General features: G+C 37.4%; 1 protein-coding gene across 6 annotated transcripts in view; it reads right to left on the bottom strand.

The window, feature by feature from the left end:
* Positions 1-2,313: 2,313 nt before the first annotated feature.
* Positions 2,314-20,551, bottom strand: part of ATAD2B (ATPase family AAA domain containing 2B) — a 151,144-nt gene continuing 132,906 nt past the window's right edge. For 2 of the 6 annotated variants that reach the window (XM_079940979.1, XM_079940980.1), the window contains exons 23-28: positions 19,172-19,294; positions 15,943-16,080; positions 11,571-12,254; positions 8,923-9,074; positions 8,485-8,613; positions 2,314-5,712 (exon numbers count right to left, since the gene is read on the bottom strand). In XM_079940979.1, coding sequence (XP_079797105.1) covers positions 5,671-5,712; positions 8,485-8,613; positions 8,923-9,074; positions 11,571-12,254; positions 15,943-16,080; positions 19,172-19,294 — 1,268 coding nt within the window. In that variant the 3' untranslated portion in view covers positions 2,314-5,670. Of the gene's footprint in view, positions 5,713-8,484; positions 8,614-8,922; positions 9,075-11,570; positions 12,255-15,942; positions 16,081-19,171; positions 19,295-20,551 lie in introns of those variants that run through there. The other 4 variants (XM_079940981.1, XM_079940982.1, XR_013831073.1 and 1 more) reach the window with 3 other exon arrangements.

The raw sequence follows: 20,551 nt of genomic DNA, 5'->3' as shown, positions 1-20,551 counted from the left end.
AAACAGTAGACACTTACCGTGTATTTGTTGAACCTATGAAAGGATGCTTCAGATAAGTTTCAGCTTTCTATGTCAATTAAACCAGAAAGAATTACACATTTTCTATATGTCCAGCATTGTTTTAAATTCCTACAAGGAATATAAAATATAATACTTCTTTTGTATCCCCTTTTGTATTCCCACGTGAATAAATTACTAAGATTTACATAACACTAGTCATTTACTATGTTACACAGTACAGAATACAGCTGAGTTCTGAGGATGAATGATAGCGTACAGGAGATTTATTGGTGTAGAATCTAGGCCCACTCCTGAAATATGAGCAAGATTTCAACAGATTAAGATACTCCAGGTGGTGAAAGTGATACGATATAATATGAAGGGTCACAAGAAACTAAGAAGAAGTTTTGGTAAAGTGGGACTAGACTATAGAAAAGCCAGGTAGAGGCAAAGGGCAAATAAAATGCCAGCTCCCTCGGAAGGCTTCCCTCATTGCCTCCATCCCTAAACAGAATCAATTGGTTCCCTTCTTAGAACTCTGAACAACACTGTGTTCCTTCTATTACAGCCCTTAACCCACTGAATAATTACTACTAGTATTTGTACCAACCGCCCCTAGCAGACTATAAGCTCCTTAAGGATAGAGAATATCTCACCTGTGTATCACATATGTCTAGCATAGTGCCTAGGACATAACAGACATATGACTGTGCTGGTAAGAGAGGGAATTTATATTTTAAAAAACAGCCAAGAGGTAACTTTTCAGGTGTTTGGGCATAGGGATAAAATGAAGTAGGTACTTAAATATTAGTCTCTCACTTTACTGTAGTTTTGAGTCTGATGGAAACTAAAACTGGATACATAAACCCAGCTTCATCCTTGGAGCCCTCAAAACTTGACTGAGACTCAAATGCAGTTATAAACTCTCTAAGGATTCAGATAAAGCTTTATTTTTTTTAATAAATTTATTTATTTATGTATGTATTTTTGGCTGCGTTGGGTCTTCGTTGCTGCACACAGGCTTTCTCTAGTTGCAGCGAGCAGGGGCTTCTCATTGCGGTGGCTTCTCTTGTTGCGCAGCACGAGCTGTAGGTGCGCGGGCTTCAGTAGTTGTGGCATGCAGGCTCAGTAGTTGTGGCTCAGGGGCTCTAGAGCACAGGCTCAGTAGTTGTGTTGCAAGGGCTTAGTTGCTCTGTGGCATGTGGGATCTTCCCGGACCAGGGCTCAAATCCATGTCCCCTGCAATGGCAGGCGGATTCTTAACCACTGCGCCACGAGGGAAGCCCCAGATAAAGGTTTAAAAAAATCTGTTTCCCACGTTTATCATTACCAGTCTTTTGATACAGACAATCAAAAGTAAAAATTAGGGACTTCCCTGGTGGTCCAGTGGTTGACAGTCCGCCTTCCAATGCGGGGGACGTGGGTTTGATCCCTGGTCAGGGAACTGGGATCCCACATGCCGCGGGGCAGCTAGGCCCATGCACCACAACTACTGAGCCCACACGCCACAATTACAGAGCCCACGTGCTCTGGAGCCCATGTACCACAACCAGAGAGAAGCCCGCGCGCTGCAACAAGGGATCCTGTGTGCTGCTGCTGGGACTCAAAGCAGCCAAATATAGATAGGTAAATTAATGAATATTTAAAAAAAAAAAAGTAAAAATTATACAATCTGCAAAACCAAGAAAAACAAAGTCTTACTCAAATTCAAACAGTTCCTTTTTACTGTGAAAAAAAAAGGAAAAAAAGAAAATTAAAGATTTATATAGAGGAAGTTTAGTATACTAATCTTGGGACATGAAAAGGTGTCTCGTGGCAGACAGCAGAAACATGGGCAATCTAAAGCCAAGAACATTCTATTCACTTAAAGCAATAAGCCTCTCAAAATTCTGGTATGAAATCTCTCTCCACATTTAAATTCTACGTATTGTTCAAAATACACTGATAACTACTTGATTTAAGAGAAAACACTATAGATTAAGTGAACCATACTACCTGATCGTCTATTGTAGCATAGTCTTCCAATGAGAAAAACAAATTTCAGAAGTAATCCATTTGCTGCTACACAACGACTTTTAGACAATCTTCAATTGAAGTTAAAACCACACTTTCTCAACAGAAAAACTTTTAGATAAAAAATACTGGGGGCTACTAAAATTTAAAAGAATCATATAACAAGATTTTTGGCATGCTTAATTAATAAACATCAGTACGTCCTAGCTACAAAATAATGAGTTCAGCTAGAAAAGTAGCATTGCACTTGCAGCCAACAGTAATCATAATTAAGCTAAAGAAAGACATGTTTTTCTTGTCATCTTTATTCAAGTATTTCACAGCAGTTATATTACAAATTACAGTAAATGTTCAAAATTCCAGAATTCAAAAATTAAATAATTTATTTCAAACTAATGTAAAATGAAGTCAAATGCAAAATACCAACTTAACACAATTCTAAATTAAACTACAAACCCAAAACAGACCATAGTTGATGAAGTGTACTTAATCTGCAAAGTAGACATACATGACTGAAACCAAAGAGGACTCCCAAAGTCTAAATAACCAAATGTACAAAATACAAAAGATGTAGGTACAAGTCCAAATTCAAGCTTACAATGTGATTACAAATAATAATTATAATAACAATGGCATTCAGCTACGGGACCTGACACTGAAGATACCTACTGAATAGCACCATAGCTGAACCAACTTAATCAAAAAATGGGAAGATATTACCACCCCACTCCCTAAAAATAAAATCCAGTAAACCTACAAATACATTTATTGGCATATGAGAAAAATCAAGTCATGAAAGGACATTAAAAAAAAAAAATCACAGGTGAGATTCAAGCTCAAAAACACAATTAACTCCACAGCCATCAGTTTCAACCCTAGTGCGGTTCCATCATCTTCAAAAGGCTCCTATGGTCCCCACAGCTGAGCATTAATTATTGTTGGGCTGTGCCGTGATACATATTTTAGTGATCTGAGAGCAAGGTTCTACACAGGAGCGTATCATTTATAATGCTCACAATAGGAAATAAGAACAGAGGTCAATTTGTACATATTTTTGCCAATGCTATACGGCAAAAATTAACAACTTACAGAAAGGTAAACAAAATTGAGTCCACTTGGATAATTTCACAAGCTGCTTTAAACTATAGAACCACCAGATATCTGTAAAATAAGAAAAACTGGTATAGTGGGGGGGGGGGGGGGAGGGGCCAGAGGAGTTGGTACAATTTCACCTCATTTTTCTCCCCTTGGCATTAGATTGGCTTTCTCTTTAAGACCTAAACTGTTCAAAGTGGCAGTTCCTATCATACTGAGGTTGCCTCCTATTTCTCCATCTATATCAAGGTTAAAATTAAAAAACTTGATCTTTTGGAAGCATTTTAATGCTAAACAGAAATAAATTTCCCTTGTCAAACTCACTGATGGCTAAAATCTTAATTAACTTGTACAAATTTAGTAAACTACTAAGAACATGTGCATTTTTTTTTCTATTCACAAGTGCTGCTGTTACTTGAACAGAATGCTTCTGAATTAGAGTAACTGGAATAAATATTTAAAGAAAAATAGTGCAGCAAGAACCTGAGACTTGCAAAAAACCCTTTTACCAGAAACTTGCTACAAAAAATCTGCTACATCTTATTTCATCAAATCTTTAAATTCTGTAACAATTTCCATCAAAATACAAAATGCTAAGGTATTAGACTGTAAAATAGCTTGAACTGGTATGATGGTAATAAATTACTAAAGTAAGCATGAAAATCCTCCCAATAATCAAATTAGAGGTTTCAAATAACCTCCCCTTTAAAATTGGTTCATCGTTAATCGCACTTGCCCACCTTAAAATACAGTGTGCCTACATGGGTAGTATCTTGAATTATATATGACTAACTGAATATTTTGAAAACTTCCTAGGTATAAAGAAAACAAGTGGCATTATTTAAAAATTAAACTAGAATTAGAAGGCATAAAATGTTAATGTAAATGCAAAGAAGCACTTCAGATTACTGCAGTAGCCTTGGCCAAAGTGTGCTTTCTGCGCTGGCATCCAGCACCCTACAAAGCCAGAGACGAGGAGACAAGTACCTTAGCTTCAGCATGTAAACGGTGGCAAAGTGAATACAGAACTCTGTAGACACTGTTGGTAACTAAAATACAAAAAGCTGAGGTAGCTCATTATCTCTGCAGTAGTCCAAGACCGTTTGCTCTAATTGAAACCCAAACTACATGTGTTGCATATATTGTAAAGACACACCTGCAGCTAACAGCTATAATGAATGAAGATATCAAGAAAACTTGTCAAAATTTTCTACTTTTTTGTTTAAAAATCATCTGATAAAAAATGTCACTGCACTCCCTTTGTCTCTTTGCAACTGCCTAGACTGTGTCTCTGAATTTGTAGAAAGTTTTTGTAAAACTAGTAACCCATAAGTAATTTTAGATAAGTACAAGTCACAGAAATCGCTTAACAAGATCCAAAACAGGTTCCAATCAAAACGAATAGTTGTGAAGGTAAGCTTATGATAAGGGATTTAAACATTAATACTGTTATTCAAGGACCATACCAGAGCTCACTTGCAACTATGCATATAGAAAATGAATTTTATGGAGCTTCTGACAAATTCCTCTCTTTTCTGTCCATTTGGCAAGTCCGGGCTTTAAACCAAAACTGTAACGATTTATTATACATGAAAATCGTTCTTCTCGGGGAATTCAAACATGAATAACTATTAAACTGCCATTGACAGAAGAAAATAGAGTGTCACTCTATTTTCTGACCATCATTGTCATCCATACCAAAAAGGGTGTGTGTTTTTTGATGGACTGTGAATTTTTTGTTGTTGTTGTTTTATTATGTTTCTTAAACAGAAACGGACCATACAGGAAAACTTACCATTTTAGTATATTATGTGGCTTAACCACTGTCTTGATCGGGTTTTGAAAACAAGATAGGCATTTTATACCACAACACTGGTTGCCTCTTAATGATACAGAGTATCAAAACTTATTTTCAGGGTTGTGACCGAAGAAAACATTCTAATCCATTTGCTACAAGTAAGCCCATCCTTGTGTTTAGCCTTATCTTTCTCGAATAAAAAGGCACGTTAAAGGCAGTTCTAAAGAGCCTAATCTAATTTTATCCAGTTTCTTCAGTTTCCCACCAGAATATACCATAGCCAACTTTAAAACAGGCTTCAGTCCGTTACCCAGAAGAAAAAATAAAAACAAATATGATAAAAGGGGGGTGGGGGGGGAAAGGTTGCCCACTGTTTAAACAATTCAACACACTTAGAACTGCCCCATCCAGTTTCCTCGTGTTTGCTGGTCTGCTCCCTAAGAGAGGTCTCCAAAAGAGAGTGCACAAAAAGAGAAGCAGAAGTGAGAGCAGTTTCTGTAGCACCAAAATCTCCAATCTGTGGGGTTGTATTTTTTATTTGTGGAAAATACAACATGTTTCTGAAGTTCTGTTTGGTTCTTGTAGGCTGGTTGGTTTCAGGTACCTGAGACAATAGCACCAAATTCAACAGAGAGAAAGAATGAGTGAGAGAGCACTTTACACCAAGGCTCTGCACATAATTGGTGCAATTTGAAATTGAATGGCTCAGAAGACTGCTCTGGCAGGAGCAGATGGGAGAGGATAAACCACTCTTCTTGAAAGGTTCATAGGAATGTCTCAAACATATGAACTGTTCTTTCCATCTCCTATAAGGGGGGAAAAAAGTACACGTTATCTATTAAAGGAAAGACAAAAAAGCATTACAGAAAAATTCACTTCAAATTAACTTTCTAGATAAAGAATTTTAGATACAAAGTTAAGCTTTAAATATATTCCTGATTACAGTACCATAGCTACTGTGTAAGCCTATCTGCCCTAGACACGTCCACATGCCTCCTACTTTACATTTAGGCTAATGAGGATGATGCTAGCAACAATGAGTACTTATTGTGCCAGATACTGTACTAAGAAATTTACATGTATAAGTAATCTGCCAGCTAAAAACAGCAGTCAGGATTTGAATACAGGCAGCCTCACTCCAGAGCCTGCACCCTTCCTGACTCATTATATTCGACTGACTCCCAAAGCACAATGAATGTATTCAGTATAATAAAACTTGTACCCAAAGTAGAACGTACCCTGCTCCCAGTGCTACTCACTTCAATCAGAGCTGAAATTTAAAAAAAAAAAAAAAAAAGCCAGAAAGAGTCGATGCCATCAATGCCAGGAATGCCACTCACTGGTGATTCTGCTATAGATTCCTTCTCTCCTAAATGAGACCCCTAGATTACAGGGTTCCAAGACCCATACTGCAAGGTGTTTCAACTGCTGAAGAGTATTCAATCCATTCACGCTAATCAAATGTCAAGCACGTGAACAAAGAAGTTCTAGAATTTTTAAAAAGTAAAGAACTCTACCCCACACATTACATTCAGATGGGCAAATGTCAAATACATCTAAGACATTTGGTTTTCCCTTCCATCTTTAAACACCTCCAAAGAAATTATATCCTACCTCTCTACAGAACTAACAGGCCATACTAACAGATTATCATCTGATCAAAAAGTTCTTATAAATGACCAATCAAAATTACTTCTGCTAAATGTTTCATCATGTTACTGAGTAGGAGAAAAGTTGTTATAAAATACAATATCCAATACTATCCCAATTTTTAAATATATATTCACACTTTTATACACATAATGTACATCTAGACATTTTTAAAGGATGGAAGATATTCTAAAAGATTAATAATTCTGATTAGTTTCCTCTAGATGGTGGGATATGGGTGATGTTTTTATTTCTGTTATTTCTATATATTGTATAAGGTCAGAATAGATTCATAAAAATGTGACTCATAAAAATGAGATTACAAAGTAACTTTTAAATGCTCTCTTGCATTGATTCAAGTCCAATACAGGCATACCCTGGAGATGTTACGTTCCAGACGAAAGCAAATAAAGTAAATCATACGAATTATTTAGTTTCCCGGTGCATATAAGAGTTATGTTTACACTATACTGTGTAATGGCATTATGTCTAAAGAACAATGTACACACCTTAATTTTTTAAATGCTTTAAAAATTTTCTTAAAAAAATGCTAACCATCGTCTGGGCCTTCAGCGAGTCATAATCTTTTTGCAATAACATCAAAGATCACTAATCACAGGGACTTCCCTGGTGGCACAGTGGTTAAGAATCCACCTGCCAATGCAGGGGACATGGGTTCAAGCCCTGGTCCGGGAAGATCCCACATGCCGCAGAGCAACTAAGCCCATGCGCCACAACTACTGAGCCTGCGCTCTAGAGCCCGCGGGCCACAACTACTGAAGCCCGCGCGCCTAGAGCCCGTGCCCTGCAACAAGAGAAGCCACCGCAATGAGAAGCCCGCACACTGCAACGAAGAGTAGCCCCCGCTCACCGCAACTACAGAAAGCCCGCATGCAGCAACAAAGAACCAACACAGCCATAAATAAGTAAGTAAATAAATAAATAAATAAATTTTTTTAAAAAAATGATCACTAATCACAGATCACCATAACAAGTATAATAATGAAAATGCTTGAAATATTGCAAGAATTACCAAAATGTTATTAACACAGAAGCACAAAGTGAGCAAATTATGCTGGAAAATGGCGATGTTGCCACAAACCTTCAATTTGCAAAGAACGCAATATCTGCACAGTGCAATAAAGCAAGGTATGCTTTGCTTATATTCTTTATTACACATGCAAAATAATCACATCCTCTATACATAAATCTTTAACATACTAGAAATACTTCTTGAGAGCAGAGACTTTTGTCTTATTCATCTTATTTGCTCAGATGACCGCAAAAATAATTGTGACTTAATCATGTAAATTATATGAATAGAGATATAAGCTTGTATTTATAAAAAACTTTCTTATGGCCCAGAGTTGTCCAGAAAGCGAACGGTTCACCTCTAAAGTGTCTAAGCACAAGGACAACAACTCCTTCATGTGGTTATTTCACAGGACTAGATTTGATTAAATGAGATGACTTTTAAGTTCTCTTCCAATCATAATAGGGTGGCCAGTAAGTCTCATGGCCCACGCCAACTCCTTTTAACCAGTAGTGGCCACCTCGGGAGCAGTGGAAACATGGACTGTGAGGCCATGCTCACATTCAATAGGCCAAAGTGATATATGCTTAATCGGTCAAGTCAGTGATAAGTAAGGGAGGGGAGAACTGTGAATGCTAATCTGTGTATTTGCCAACCATGAATCTCTGTGTTTTGATAAACAAAGAATCCCAGATTACTTCTGTTCTGAGACAAAATGGTACCAAGAGTATATTTTTGTAACTCTTAATGATTCTTCTAATCTTAAATCTTCAAACCACTCTTCAGTTACTTGGTGAAAGATTTAGACTAAAATAACTTTTTTTTTTCCTCTTTTCTTTGGGACAAGTAAAAGCACATATTTGTTTATTCCACAGATGAAGTAATAAGCACTCACCTCTACAAGCTGTGATTTGTCATAATCTTTACGGTGACGGTAGATGCACTGACTAAGAAGAGAATATAATCTCTCAAGTTGATCAACTGCCAGATTGTTGCTTTTATCTACCAACAAATCAAGCAATTTCTAAGAAAAATTAAAAGAAAAAAGAATAAAATGAAATTTGATTTCATTGTTCAAACTGAAATGGTTCCACTCAAATGCTAGGCAACAGACACCACATGCTATGGTGTAATAGTAACACCTGAGTTTAGAAGACTCCAGGGCTTAATTTATTACCAAGAACATTCTCATATTTCTAAACCCCTCAAAACACACACAACTCTTTTTCATTAGAAGCCCTGAAGTACCTATATTCCTAGGTTAAAGCAAAAGATTATCAAATCTAGCTTTATTTCCATTCATTTAAAACTGCCTGGGAAGAGCTAAGCTTACCTTCAATCTCTCATGATCAACTATAAGAGGTGGCACAGGCTCAGATGGCTCTTCTGGAACCAGTTCCAGGCTTGTTGTTTTTGCCTGCTCTAAAATTAACTTACGATATTTCTTTACTTTAGAAGCACCTACAATTGGGAAAAAAAAAAGCACTGCAGCAAATAAAAGTTAAGAAAAATCAGACAAACAATTATACATTCTTTTACCCACCACAAATCCTTTTGGAATAAGCGCGTAATTCTTTAAATAATAAATGATTTTTTTGAGGGATGTAAGACTAAGCAACCCAGATTAAAGAGAACTAGACCACAACTATGAAAGCCAAGTCATACCAGAATATCATCTTAACAAACATATCCCCTAAAAGGAAGATACGAGTAATCTTCAGCTCTAAGCAGTAACTTACAAACTGTCTTCATTCTCTGTATGATAACCATTTTAAAATTCGGAGCTCTCAGAACCAGAAGAAAGGAAGCACCCTAGAAAAGCAGATACTAACACAAAGTGAGGCCAACCTGCCTCATATCTGCCTCCCAATGCAAAACATTTGCTTCAACATTGCCTGAAACGTCTTTCTTTTCTCTGTTATACTGCCTGTGTTACACAAAATTTTCTCTTAAAAATATAAACCGATTAAAAATGCAAAAGGTCTAGTGTCCTATCCTCCTACCTTAGAGTGAATTAGTATAATCTAATTACTTTCCTCCCAACATCTTGCTGAGACCAGCCACACTGAAAAAGCAGAAACTGTGAGGTCGCTGAGTGTAACTTGACAGCGTCAGGCACCCTGATGGGTAGGGAGGGCAGGTAAACCATCAAGCCTTACGCTCCCTAAGCAGGAGCAACACAAGGACAAACCTGGACTGCTTCAGAACTTTATACAGGACCTGGCCCACGCTCAGGGCCACTAAGGAGACCCTTCCTCCTCCCTCCTGCATTAGTTCTCTTAGTCGCAAGTCTTTAAACAATTCCTCTTCCTCAATGCCTGCTATATAGATAAATAACAAATGAACCAAAATGTTGCCTTCAAAAACATATACCCAGAGAAATTTTATATTTCAGAAAGCCTTTAGAGTGAAAGCCTTTATTTACAGTTCAATTAATATATGCTAGGAGTTTTGTTAAGACCATACGGATCCTCACTATTACATCCATGGACTTCTAGAGGCCCAAAAACCTGAATTAGGAACCACTACACGAGGTTACATTGCCCTGACAGTTACAAATGAAAGCTTCAGGTAAAGCGTTTACACAACAAATATCTTTAAAGCTTTTAGATCACCAGCTGAACATAATATTCATTTAAACCTTTTCTGCGAGCTTACTAAAATCTCATAGTGAACTAGCATTAAAAAGAACTTCTCCTCCCCATCCATTCTGCCTCATAACAGGAATCTCTCCCTTTTTCCCACTCTGTCCCATTCATTACTTAACTCTAGCTTCAACACATTTTTTTAAGTTCTGTCTATATGATAGCCCAGGATAAATAATGCTCTTAAAATTGCTTTCTATTATTAAATATTGGAGAAAAAGAAAAATTCTCAACAGGCAGCATTCAAGAACCGTACCTCTCTCTTTATCCATTAAAAGAATTCTAAGACTTTGAATACCATCCTACTCTCTCATTCTACTGGAGGGCTCAAAAAACTGGCATTAAAAAACCTTTCTCACATAGCCCAAATCCCAGGCTAACACTATATACTCCGCACAATTTAGAGAGCATGATACAATTTCAAGATAACCTGGTATAAGAAGAGTGCTTATTCGGGAAGGAAATTCAGTACACTGAGCAGAGTAGATCTCTAAATCACCCCATCTCACTATGGGCTAAAGAATAACGATAAACAACAAAGTGGGGCCAGAAACCCTCAACGCCCCCTTTCTGCTGCTTCTTAGAAGAATCATATATCCAAAGCAAGTCAGGAGTGGGCAGAGTGCTCTGACTCTGCGAGAATAAAGTAACTTTGACAGTGAGGATTCTGCTGCTTTCTTCCGCCACTGATCGTATAGATAGAGTCTCCTAGACTAAACATCCCTCAGATTCAACTAACAGTGACTGCCTGGCATGAATATACCTTAGTACATTACCAGGAGAGGCGATTAATATACATGACTTATATAATCCCTGCAGTGGCACCACTCTGAAGTTTAATTTAGAAGATAAAAGACACAGGGTTGGAGAATATAAGCAACTAGCTCAGAGTCACATGATTATAATGAACACGAGTGGTAATTTAATGTGGGTTTATATAACTTTACTATGCCATACTGCTACAGTATCCAAGTCTTCTCACCCACCCCCACCCCACCCCAATAATCCTTCTGTTAGAAATCCATCTTCCTAACACTTGTGGATCTACTCAGCTTTTAGTCATAAATCCATTAGGACAGGGATGACAATCAGGTGGGAAGCAGAAGAGGAAGCAGCCAGGTAAGCAATGCATTCTGGACCACAAACCCTCTGAAACATTCACCAAAATTTATTACGTATGTGTACACTTTTCTAGGCAAAGGGGTGAAAAGTGCAACAGATTCTCAAAGGGGTATAATTATTTACCAACTACTGCTACTGGGGACCAGATAAAATATGCACTTAATTAACTCTGCAGTTAAAACCTTCAGGAAAAATTTTCAAACATTAGCTCTACCTTCTTTATCCAGTTCTGCATCTTTAACCTCCACATCAGGGCCAGGTTCGAACTTCTCATTATTGCTACATTCCACTGCCTCTAGTTTCTCAGCATCATCTCCGTGATTTTCATTTGAAGCTTCTGGTTTTTCTTTTGACTGGTCCTCCAGAAGATTCTTTTGTTCAGAACTACATTTGTCTCCACTACCACAGAAAGAAACTACTTCAGCTTTGCCATTCTGACACTCCAGAAGTGGTATTCCTTCAAAACTGTCAGTGGAAGCCTCACCGTTTAGACAGCTTCCTTTAAGGAAAGACTCTTTCCTAGATGTCTGTTCTGGATTTAGAGAACTGCTGCTGTTGACCAGTAGAGACTCATTTGAACTTTCCTCTTCAGTAGATGCAAAGTTCTCTTTTGTGCCCGCTCCGTTGTTAAGCCTCCGCCCCTGGTCCATGTCCATGATGTCACACGATGATTCATCATTGGTCATAGATAAGTCTCCAGTCTCTTCTCCATTTTCTTCATGGCAGTCAGTGCTTACCTCAAACTCTCCATTTTCTAGCAATTTCCTGTCCTCCATATGATTCTCATAGTCAGCAAATTTGGTGTCCTCTTCATCTTTTTTTAAATTATTGACTTTCCTTTTCTTAATAATTCCTTTACCCCACTGTGATCGCCGCCTTGATTTTCTCCGAACTCGAACTATTTTACAAAGAAGGGAAAAAGATATGTAGAACCTGGAATGCAATGCTTGTTTTACAAATGTTTATTAAGTAAGACGCAAACGAAAGTAAACCCATACTAGCGTAACACACAGACAAAAACTACTTAGCTCTTGACATCCATGCTGACTAATCCTCACAAACTACAAGTAAAATGGATATGAAGTCAGGGATGAACTCTGAAGAATGAAAGGAATTTACATTTATTTCCTGTATGAGTTTACTCAGCACTCACTTTTTACCACTGCCCTGGATTCTACTTTATAGCTGTTCCTAATTCCTAACATGCAGGGGCCAAGCGTACTATACACACATTTAGGGAATGACCACATTACCAAGCTGCCTGGAAGGTTTGGGGCTATAGCCCTGGACTTCCACCAGGAAGATGAGTGCTTTGTCAGCAAGATCACCCAAGAGCTTCTAAACCATGAAAGGAAATTAAAGTATGATCCACTATATGAAGAGAGAATAGTTACAGGTATCCCGACAAAGCAATCTCTACTGCCTCTCCTTCCAGAAGAAACATAAGCCCTATGAAGGTTTTATAGACAATGTGGTTAGCCAGCTGTTAGCCATCTACCACAAATGGTTCACCTATCAGGATCAATTTCTTGCAAAGTTGTTATTTGAAAATATGTAGAAAAATTAAGCCCTCTGCTATCAAGGCAGCAACAACATTCACAAACAATGAAAATAAATATTTGGTCAGTTATGTGAAACGGGAGACCTACAAAAGTTGTAGGGACTATACTCCTAGATGTTAGAAACTATCATGAGCTTTTATGAGTAGATAGCTGGTACTTCCAGGTAATGATGGCCCCAGGAATCTTTAATTTCCCATGTATGTATCAAAGGTAGCTGGTTATACAAGTCGATCCCATTGTCCCTTAAATAAAAAGTTAACTTTTATTTTGCAATGTGGGACATTTTCGCAAAGAAATTTAAATACAAAGTTATTAAAGCAAACTAGTTAAGCTAGAGACCTATCACTTCTGGTGTCAAACACCAAATTCTAAATATTAGTTTGTTGAAAGCCATCAGAGTAAAAATAATTCATATTTTTCCAAGGCTATAAATGTAATGTCAAATCTGGCTTAATTTTAAAAGAGATAATATATATTTTTAATATGTCAATGTTGAAAGCTTCCTGGGCAAAGACATTTTAAAAAGAAAATACAAATATGAGACCACTAAGTGTAGATTGTTTAATCCACAGTTTAAAAACTGCTTTTGAAAGACAAATAGAGGGGAATGTGGTCTTAAGACAACCCTTCTTTACTCTAGCACTTAATATGAACTTGTGATCTATCAACAGTATATAGTGTGTTTACATACTTTTCCCATCCTTTCATCTTTAATCCTTACTGAGTCTCTGTAAAGACACCAAGGTATTCACAAGTGTTGACAAATTTTGTCATAACTATCACTCTTCTTTCTCATCTAAGAATAAATCTACTAAAGGTTTCTAAAATCATCTGCAAAATTCAAGTTATTTAGTCACTTGGCTCAAAATTTATTTTGCCTTCAAAACTGTACTATCATTACCATCATCTCTCCATTCCTTTATCCCCTATTAATTTCTATTTTTACAATTTACAGCTATAGGGTAATTGGAGATGAAATTTCTATATTAGTCTACTTTTAAAAGCACAGGCTATAAGTGATAGGCATTCATAAGCATTCCATTACTTATATGAAAAACTAATCCAGTCCACATTAAAAATGTAAGAAAAGTATTCAGCTTGCTCTTTCTCTAAAATGTAGAACTGTTAGGTTTTACTACCTGACAAGTCACTCCTGACATTGTGTCCTTGCTTATTCTCCAATAACCAAAGGTAAAAGAGGTTCCCTTTTTCTTTCCTCACTAAGCCATGGAGCACTAGAGCAAGAGGCTGGACCCTGCTTGATCAGGAGCCAGCGCAACTCCTTAAAATGTACTCATACCCTAAGCAAAGGTTAGAAGCCCTTCTGAAGTAAGTTTATTTCTAATGCTTTCATCCCAGCTAAGAAAAAGAAAATGTTCTTATTTGGGGAGAGGTCAAACTAGAGATATTTTCCCCGTCCTTTTATAATCACTTCTAATGCTTAGTATGATTTTGGTAAAATTAGAGGAATTGGTTATATACGTGCCACAAGAACAGGGATTTTTGTTTTAGTCACTGCTCTATCCCCACAGCACCTGGCATGTGGTAGTATATATTTACAGAACTAATCTTTAACATACCCACTTCCTTTTTCAAGGGTGCTTTGTGTGAAAAGCCCATTTAGAGGCACAATCTTTAAAATCAAGTTTTATAACATCTCTGGGGTTGTTTCCAAAACTAAGACCTTAGAAAAGCAACTCTTCCAAAGGGAGATTTAGACATATGATTTAAGTAACTTAATGTAAAACAGACAAATGATGAGTCACATATGCCATCTACTGGTAAGAGAAAACAGGACTCACATTTGTAGATTACAATATTTTAATACTTAAAGGAAATTAAAACTGCTTGAAGCCAGTATTCAATGTGTTTTAGTTAGTAAATATTTTTACCAGTTGCAGAGAATGTAGGGATTTCAAGGTTTAAATTAGAGTGCTGTGTCACAGAATCCAGGTCACGATCCAAGGTACAACTAGGATAAATAGCTTAATCAGTTTTATGGAACTAAATGCACCATTAAGTCCTTCAAATGTTCTCACACATGAATGCCACTTATCACAAAGAGAACAAGATAAAAAAAACTGAGTCTGGTTCATTCATTCAAATTCAATGCCACTGGCGAAAGAACTTATTATGGCCATCTTTACTGACAGTCGGAGCAGAATTACCACCTTTATATCAGAAGAACAGCGTATATCTTCCAAAGATGGCTATCTTTAGTGAAACATAAAGATTACATTAGGATTGTACCCCAATAAACATGTTAAAAAAATTACATTAGGAAGATGCTGTGTTTATTAACATTTGTCTTTTAGAAATTTTACAGATCACCATGAATGAGGAAAAGTGAGGAGAACCCAGAACACTGAATTTTCCCCTAAATACATCTGACTTAAACAAAGCCAGTTAAAGAAGGCTACACAGATTTTTCTCAGAAAAATCAACTTCCTGCTGTCAATTCTGTCACTCTCCTAAGCTGGAGTTTCCATTTCCCACCATAACAAGAACATTCTGCATAACATACAGCAAGGGGTTGGAGGCGGGGTGGATAAAAAAATCTATTGGTGGGCTTCCGTGGTGGCACAGTGGTTGAGAGTCCGCCTGCCGATGCAGGGGACACGGGTTCGTGCCCCAGTCTGGGAAGATCCCACATGCCGCGGAGCGGCTGGGCCCGTGAGCCATGGCCGCTGCGCCTGCGCGTCCGGAGCCTGTGCTCCACAACGGGAGAGGCCACAACAGTTAGAGGCCCACGTACCGCAAAAAAAAAAAAAAAATCTACTGGCTCCACATCTCTATCTAAAAACCAAAGTTTAAAACTGAAGATATTCAAATCTAGTTCAATTACAACAGCAAGCATTGAATGGAGATAGGAGAAAAGCAAATAAGGTTAAAGAAATGTATTCTGATTCAGCATTTTACCCCACAAGCTCTTAGCAGCCCTTTGGTATATGTGCCCAATTCCTAACACACCTGCCTCATTTGCAGTTGTTCCCACTACTGGATAACACGATCTCAAACACTCACATGCACATTTATTTGCAGAGCTGTGCCAGATATCCATTGGATTTCTTTGTTTGTGCCGAAATGCCTCTTCAACTCTAGTTTCCATCTTTCGAGCTCCAGTACCATGAGGATTTATTTGTTCTGCTGTTACCGATAAGCCTGCAAGCAGAAGATAAGCGACACCTATTTAAATATTTCCAGCTACATAAACCAACAAGGTTAAAAAAAGTCTGAAATACAAAACTGAATTTTAAAGTCATTAATTATACTTGGACAGTCTGTAATTTGGATGAAATAGTATCTATTGATTTAAGATGGGAAAGAAACTAGATATAAAATCATAAAAATAAAATGGCAGGCCATGCTTATTTACACTTAATCCCCAAAGGGCCCTGTGTTTATTCATTTTACTTTGCAGAGGGATACATTTCACATTTTTATGACTGTGAGACAGTAAGATTATATATAGTCTAAAAGTCATGATTTCTGCCATCTTAGAAAGTATAAGCATATATTTGGCCACTGAACCCCATTCATATGAACTGTTTCCGTCTGACATTAGCTGGCTGTCACACCACACTGCATAAGTTTGGTTTTCGTGCACTGATCTTCATAAAAATAACCATTCCATCTCAATTCTCTTTACTAGATTTCTTTCTTCTATGCCATCCTTAAATGTTGCCTTCCTTAAACGTTTCTAAGGGCTGTCTCTGGAATCCCTTTTCTTCTCACTTTAATCTACACCTTCCACCACAAATATTCGTGCCTTCAGCTCCTACTGGCATTATATAATTATTCCCAAATTACATCTTTAGTCCAAAACTCTCTTGAGCTTCTGATTCATATCAGTTGCCTACTTGATATCACCAACTGGATATCCTAGAGATAGGTCAAATTAAAGATAACTGGTTTCTCTTTCCCCACCAAAAAAAACCTATCCTTATATATTCCCTCTCTCTACTGGTGGTATTAGCATCTACTTAAGCCATTAAACCAGTAACATGGCAGCCAATTTTGCCTCTTCCTTTCCTTCACAATGCCCTCCACCCCTGCAGCTGCATCTCTCTCATGTTAATCCTACCTTCATTCCCACTTCACTAATTAAAACTCTGGACTACTCCAACAGCCCTCCCCCCACCAAAAGCTTTATTGAGGTACAATTTACACAACATAAAAATCACTCATTTTAAGTGTACGATTCAGTGATTTTTAGTGAATTTACAGAGCTGTGCGATCACCACAGCAATCCAATTTAGGTAACGGTTCCAGGCAACCACTAGTCCACTTTTTGTCTCTATAGACTTGCCTTTTGTGAGCATTTCATATAAATAGAATCATGCAATATGTGCTCTTTTGTGACTGCGTTCTTTCACTTAGCATAACATTTATAAAGTTCATCCATGCTGTACCATGTATCAGTACCTTATTCCTTTTTATAGCTGAGCAATATGTCACTATACAATATACCCTGTTTTTTTTTTGGTTTTTTTTTTTTGCGGTACACGGGCCTCTCACTGTTGTGGCCTCTCCCGTTGCGGAGCACAGGCTCCGGACGCGGAGGCTCAGCGGCCATGGCTCACGGGCCCAGCTGCTCCGTGGAATGTGGGATCTTCCCGGACCGGGACACGAACCCGCGTCCCCTGCATTGGCAGACGGACTCTCAACCACTGCGCCACCAGGGAAGCCCTTATACCCTGTTTTGTTTACCCATTCATCAGTTGACGGACATTTGGGTTGTTTCCGGTTTTTAATTGTTGTGACTAATACTGCTATGAACATTCACGTACAAGTCTTTATATGGACATATGTTTTCATCTCTCTTGGGTAGATCCCTAGGAGTAGAATCGCTCGGTCATATGTAAATATTATGCTTAACTTTTTAGAAACTGCCAAAATGTTTTCAAAACTGGCTCCAACAGCTTTTTAACTGGTCTCTCATCCTCCTACTGAGCCACATTGAGACCTTGCTATTTCCTGCTGCCAAAGCAATTTACCAATCCATTCCACTGTTTCAAATACTTCTATGAATCCTACTGACTATGGCAATTGTTCTCAAACTTTAGTGTACATAAAAAGCACTTGAGTTTGTTGAAGTGCAGATTTCTTGGCCTTCAGATTCTCGGCCAGAGAATCTAATTCGGTAGTTCTAAGCTGATGTGGGTAATAAACACAAACACATTTTTAAAAACATAGATCTACAGGATAAAGTCCAAGCTCCTTAGCAAGACATTGATTCATTCAAATATTTATAAAAAGCCTGTTGTGTACCAGAGATAGTTCTAGGGACTGCAGTAGAGCTATGAATAAGACATTCACAGCACTTATATTCTAAATAAGGAGGAGAGAGACAACAACAGTAACAAAATGCCAAGTGCTATGGTGACCAGAGCCTAATAAGATTAGGTGGCCAAGGAAGGCCTCTCTAAGGCAGTAGAAGAAAAGCGTCTTCACAACTTCAATGTCCTGGACTCAGCTCACCTTCTGAGCTCTGTTTCCCACCATTCTGTACATCTTTAGCAATACCAGTTTGCAGTTCTTCCAATACACCACGTTATTTCACGTCTCTGCGCCTGTACACGTAGTGTGCTGTGCTTACAATACCTCCTCCTTCTCCGTCACTGCCTCCCTTCCTCTACTTCACTAGAGACAACACTTCTATATTCATTCCCCAAACTCTATCAAAATGCTGGGTTTCCTACCAGGAGGTCCCTCCTCTGTGCTATGAACATGCTTCAATCAGTGCATATGCCACACTATACTCGATTTGTTTTACACTTACTCTCTCCTACTAAAGCGTGAGTTCCTCAAGGACAGGATTATATATAGAACGAACAAAACACATCTGCTAATTCTGTGTTTATATTAACAAAATTGCACATAAATTCCAACAGGTTTAAAAAAAAAGTATTCCTAAAAACCATTTTTAAGTATCGGTATTAGATACAAACTGATGAAAATAAACCCTCTTCAAATATGAAAGCCTATCTAAATCCTTTAAGAACAGAAATCCATAATTAAAGATATATGCCTGCAAAAGAAATTTCACTAAGAAGTACTTTATTTCTGTCATTTGCACTAAAACTGTTATAGAAAGTAAAATTTTAAAACATCTTTGAGAATTTACATGACATTTTCATATCAGAAATTAAGGATGGGCCTCAAAATACATTTTCATAATACCAGCAACCGTAAAGAAACACCATTCAATGACCTCTTACTCTTCAGTAGCAAGTTCATTTCTATAACTTACCTCTCTTTATTCTTGCTTCCTTAATTTCTTCACAGAGTTTATTAAATTCTGGATCCAATTCAGCTGCAATGATGGCATGCGCAGTGTCCTTCAGGGTACAAGCCCTGTGCCTAATTATTTTATCTGTTAAAAAGTTGGCATACATTTATTATAAATACAAGTGAAATAACATGAACAAAGGGCATCTTAAAAAGAAAAGGAACACAAACATTTAAATAAAACTGTGACTGCAATGAGAAGCCTGGGCACCTCAACGAAGAGCAGCCCCCTGCTCGCCACAACTAGAAAAAGCCCACGCACAGCAACAGACTCAACACAGCCAACAAAAATTTTTTTTAAAAGGCTTTATCAAAATAATTAATTAATTTAAAAAACTGAGAAGCATTTCTAGCTAAGAAGCAAGCTCATTTAAATGATGAGCAAAAAATAAATATAATAAGCTACTCAATCAAGTTGACAATCCTCTGAGAACTATACTTTTAGAACTTCAAAGTACTAAGCCTACTTAACAAATCATTACCTCAAAGATATGGCTTAATTTTATATTTTTCAAAAATGTATGACATTCAATAAAGATTTTTAAAAGATTTACAGGATATTCACCATATGTCCAGCACCAGAGCTACCATGGATAGATACCGAGATTTCAGAAAACCTTACATAATTTTCTCCACGAGACAAAACTGGTCAAAACTATGCTAAATTAAGGGTGACTGATTAAAAAATTGTGACAGGAACAAATACAATAAGGCACCTAAGATAAGAATGCAGGATGACATAAATTGCAGGTAGATCTAGGAGAAAAGTGCATACTCTGTTCTAGATAAACTATATACCTAAAATTGCTACTAAAAGAAGAGTCTCTGCTTTACACTAACAGAGGAGTCCTCATTAACTAACAATATGCATAAACAGTGCTCCCTAGAGCTGTGCAACTCCAAGATATTAAAAGTCAAGTTAATATACCAAGGTCACTTAATTTGTAACAGAATTTAGCACTAGCATCTAAGTCACAAAATAACATCTGCTTTTTCACCTCTAGTAAAGACAAAAAGTATAAAGATGTATTTTATTAATAACTTTTCTTATTAGAAAGTCTAATAGTTCACTGTAGAAATCTTATAAAAACAAGCATGCAGCACTCAAAAAGCAACCCACTGGTATATTTCCTTCCAATGTATTTTCTCTAAACTTTCACTCAATAAATATTGTCAACTGTACCAGGAAGTAAGTCAGGTGATGGCTACACAGTAGTGACAAAATAGACAGGTGTCCACTTTCAAGGAGCTTTTCAGAATAGTATAGGAAAGAGGTATTTTACCAAATAATCTCATATACACATATAAACACCTTCTCCTACCCCTCCCTCACCCCCCAAAA

Source organism: Stenella coeruleoalba (genome assembly GCF_951394435.1).
Source record: "Stenella coeruleoalba genome assembly, chromosome: 13".
Lineage (NCBI taxonomy): Eukaryota > Metazoa > Chordata > Mammalia > Artiodactyla > Delphinidae > Stenella > Stenella coeruleoalba.
Note: the sequence above shows the minus strand (reverse complement) of the source record. Positions and strands in the feature narration are given on the sequence as shown.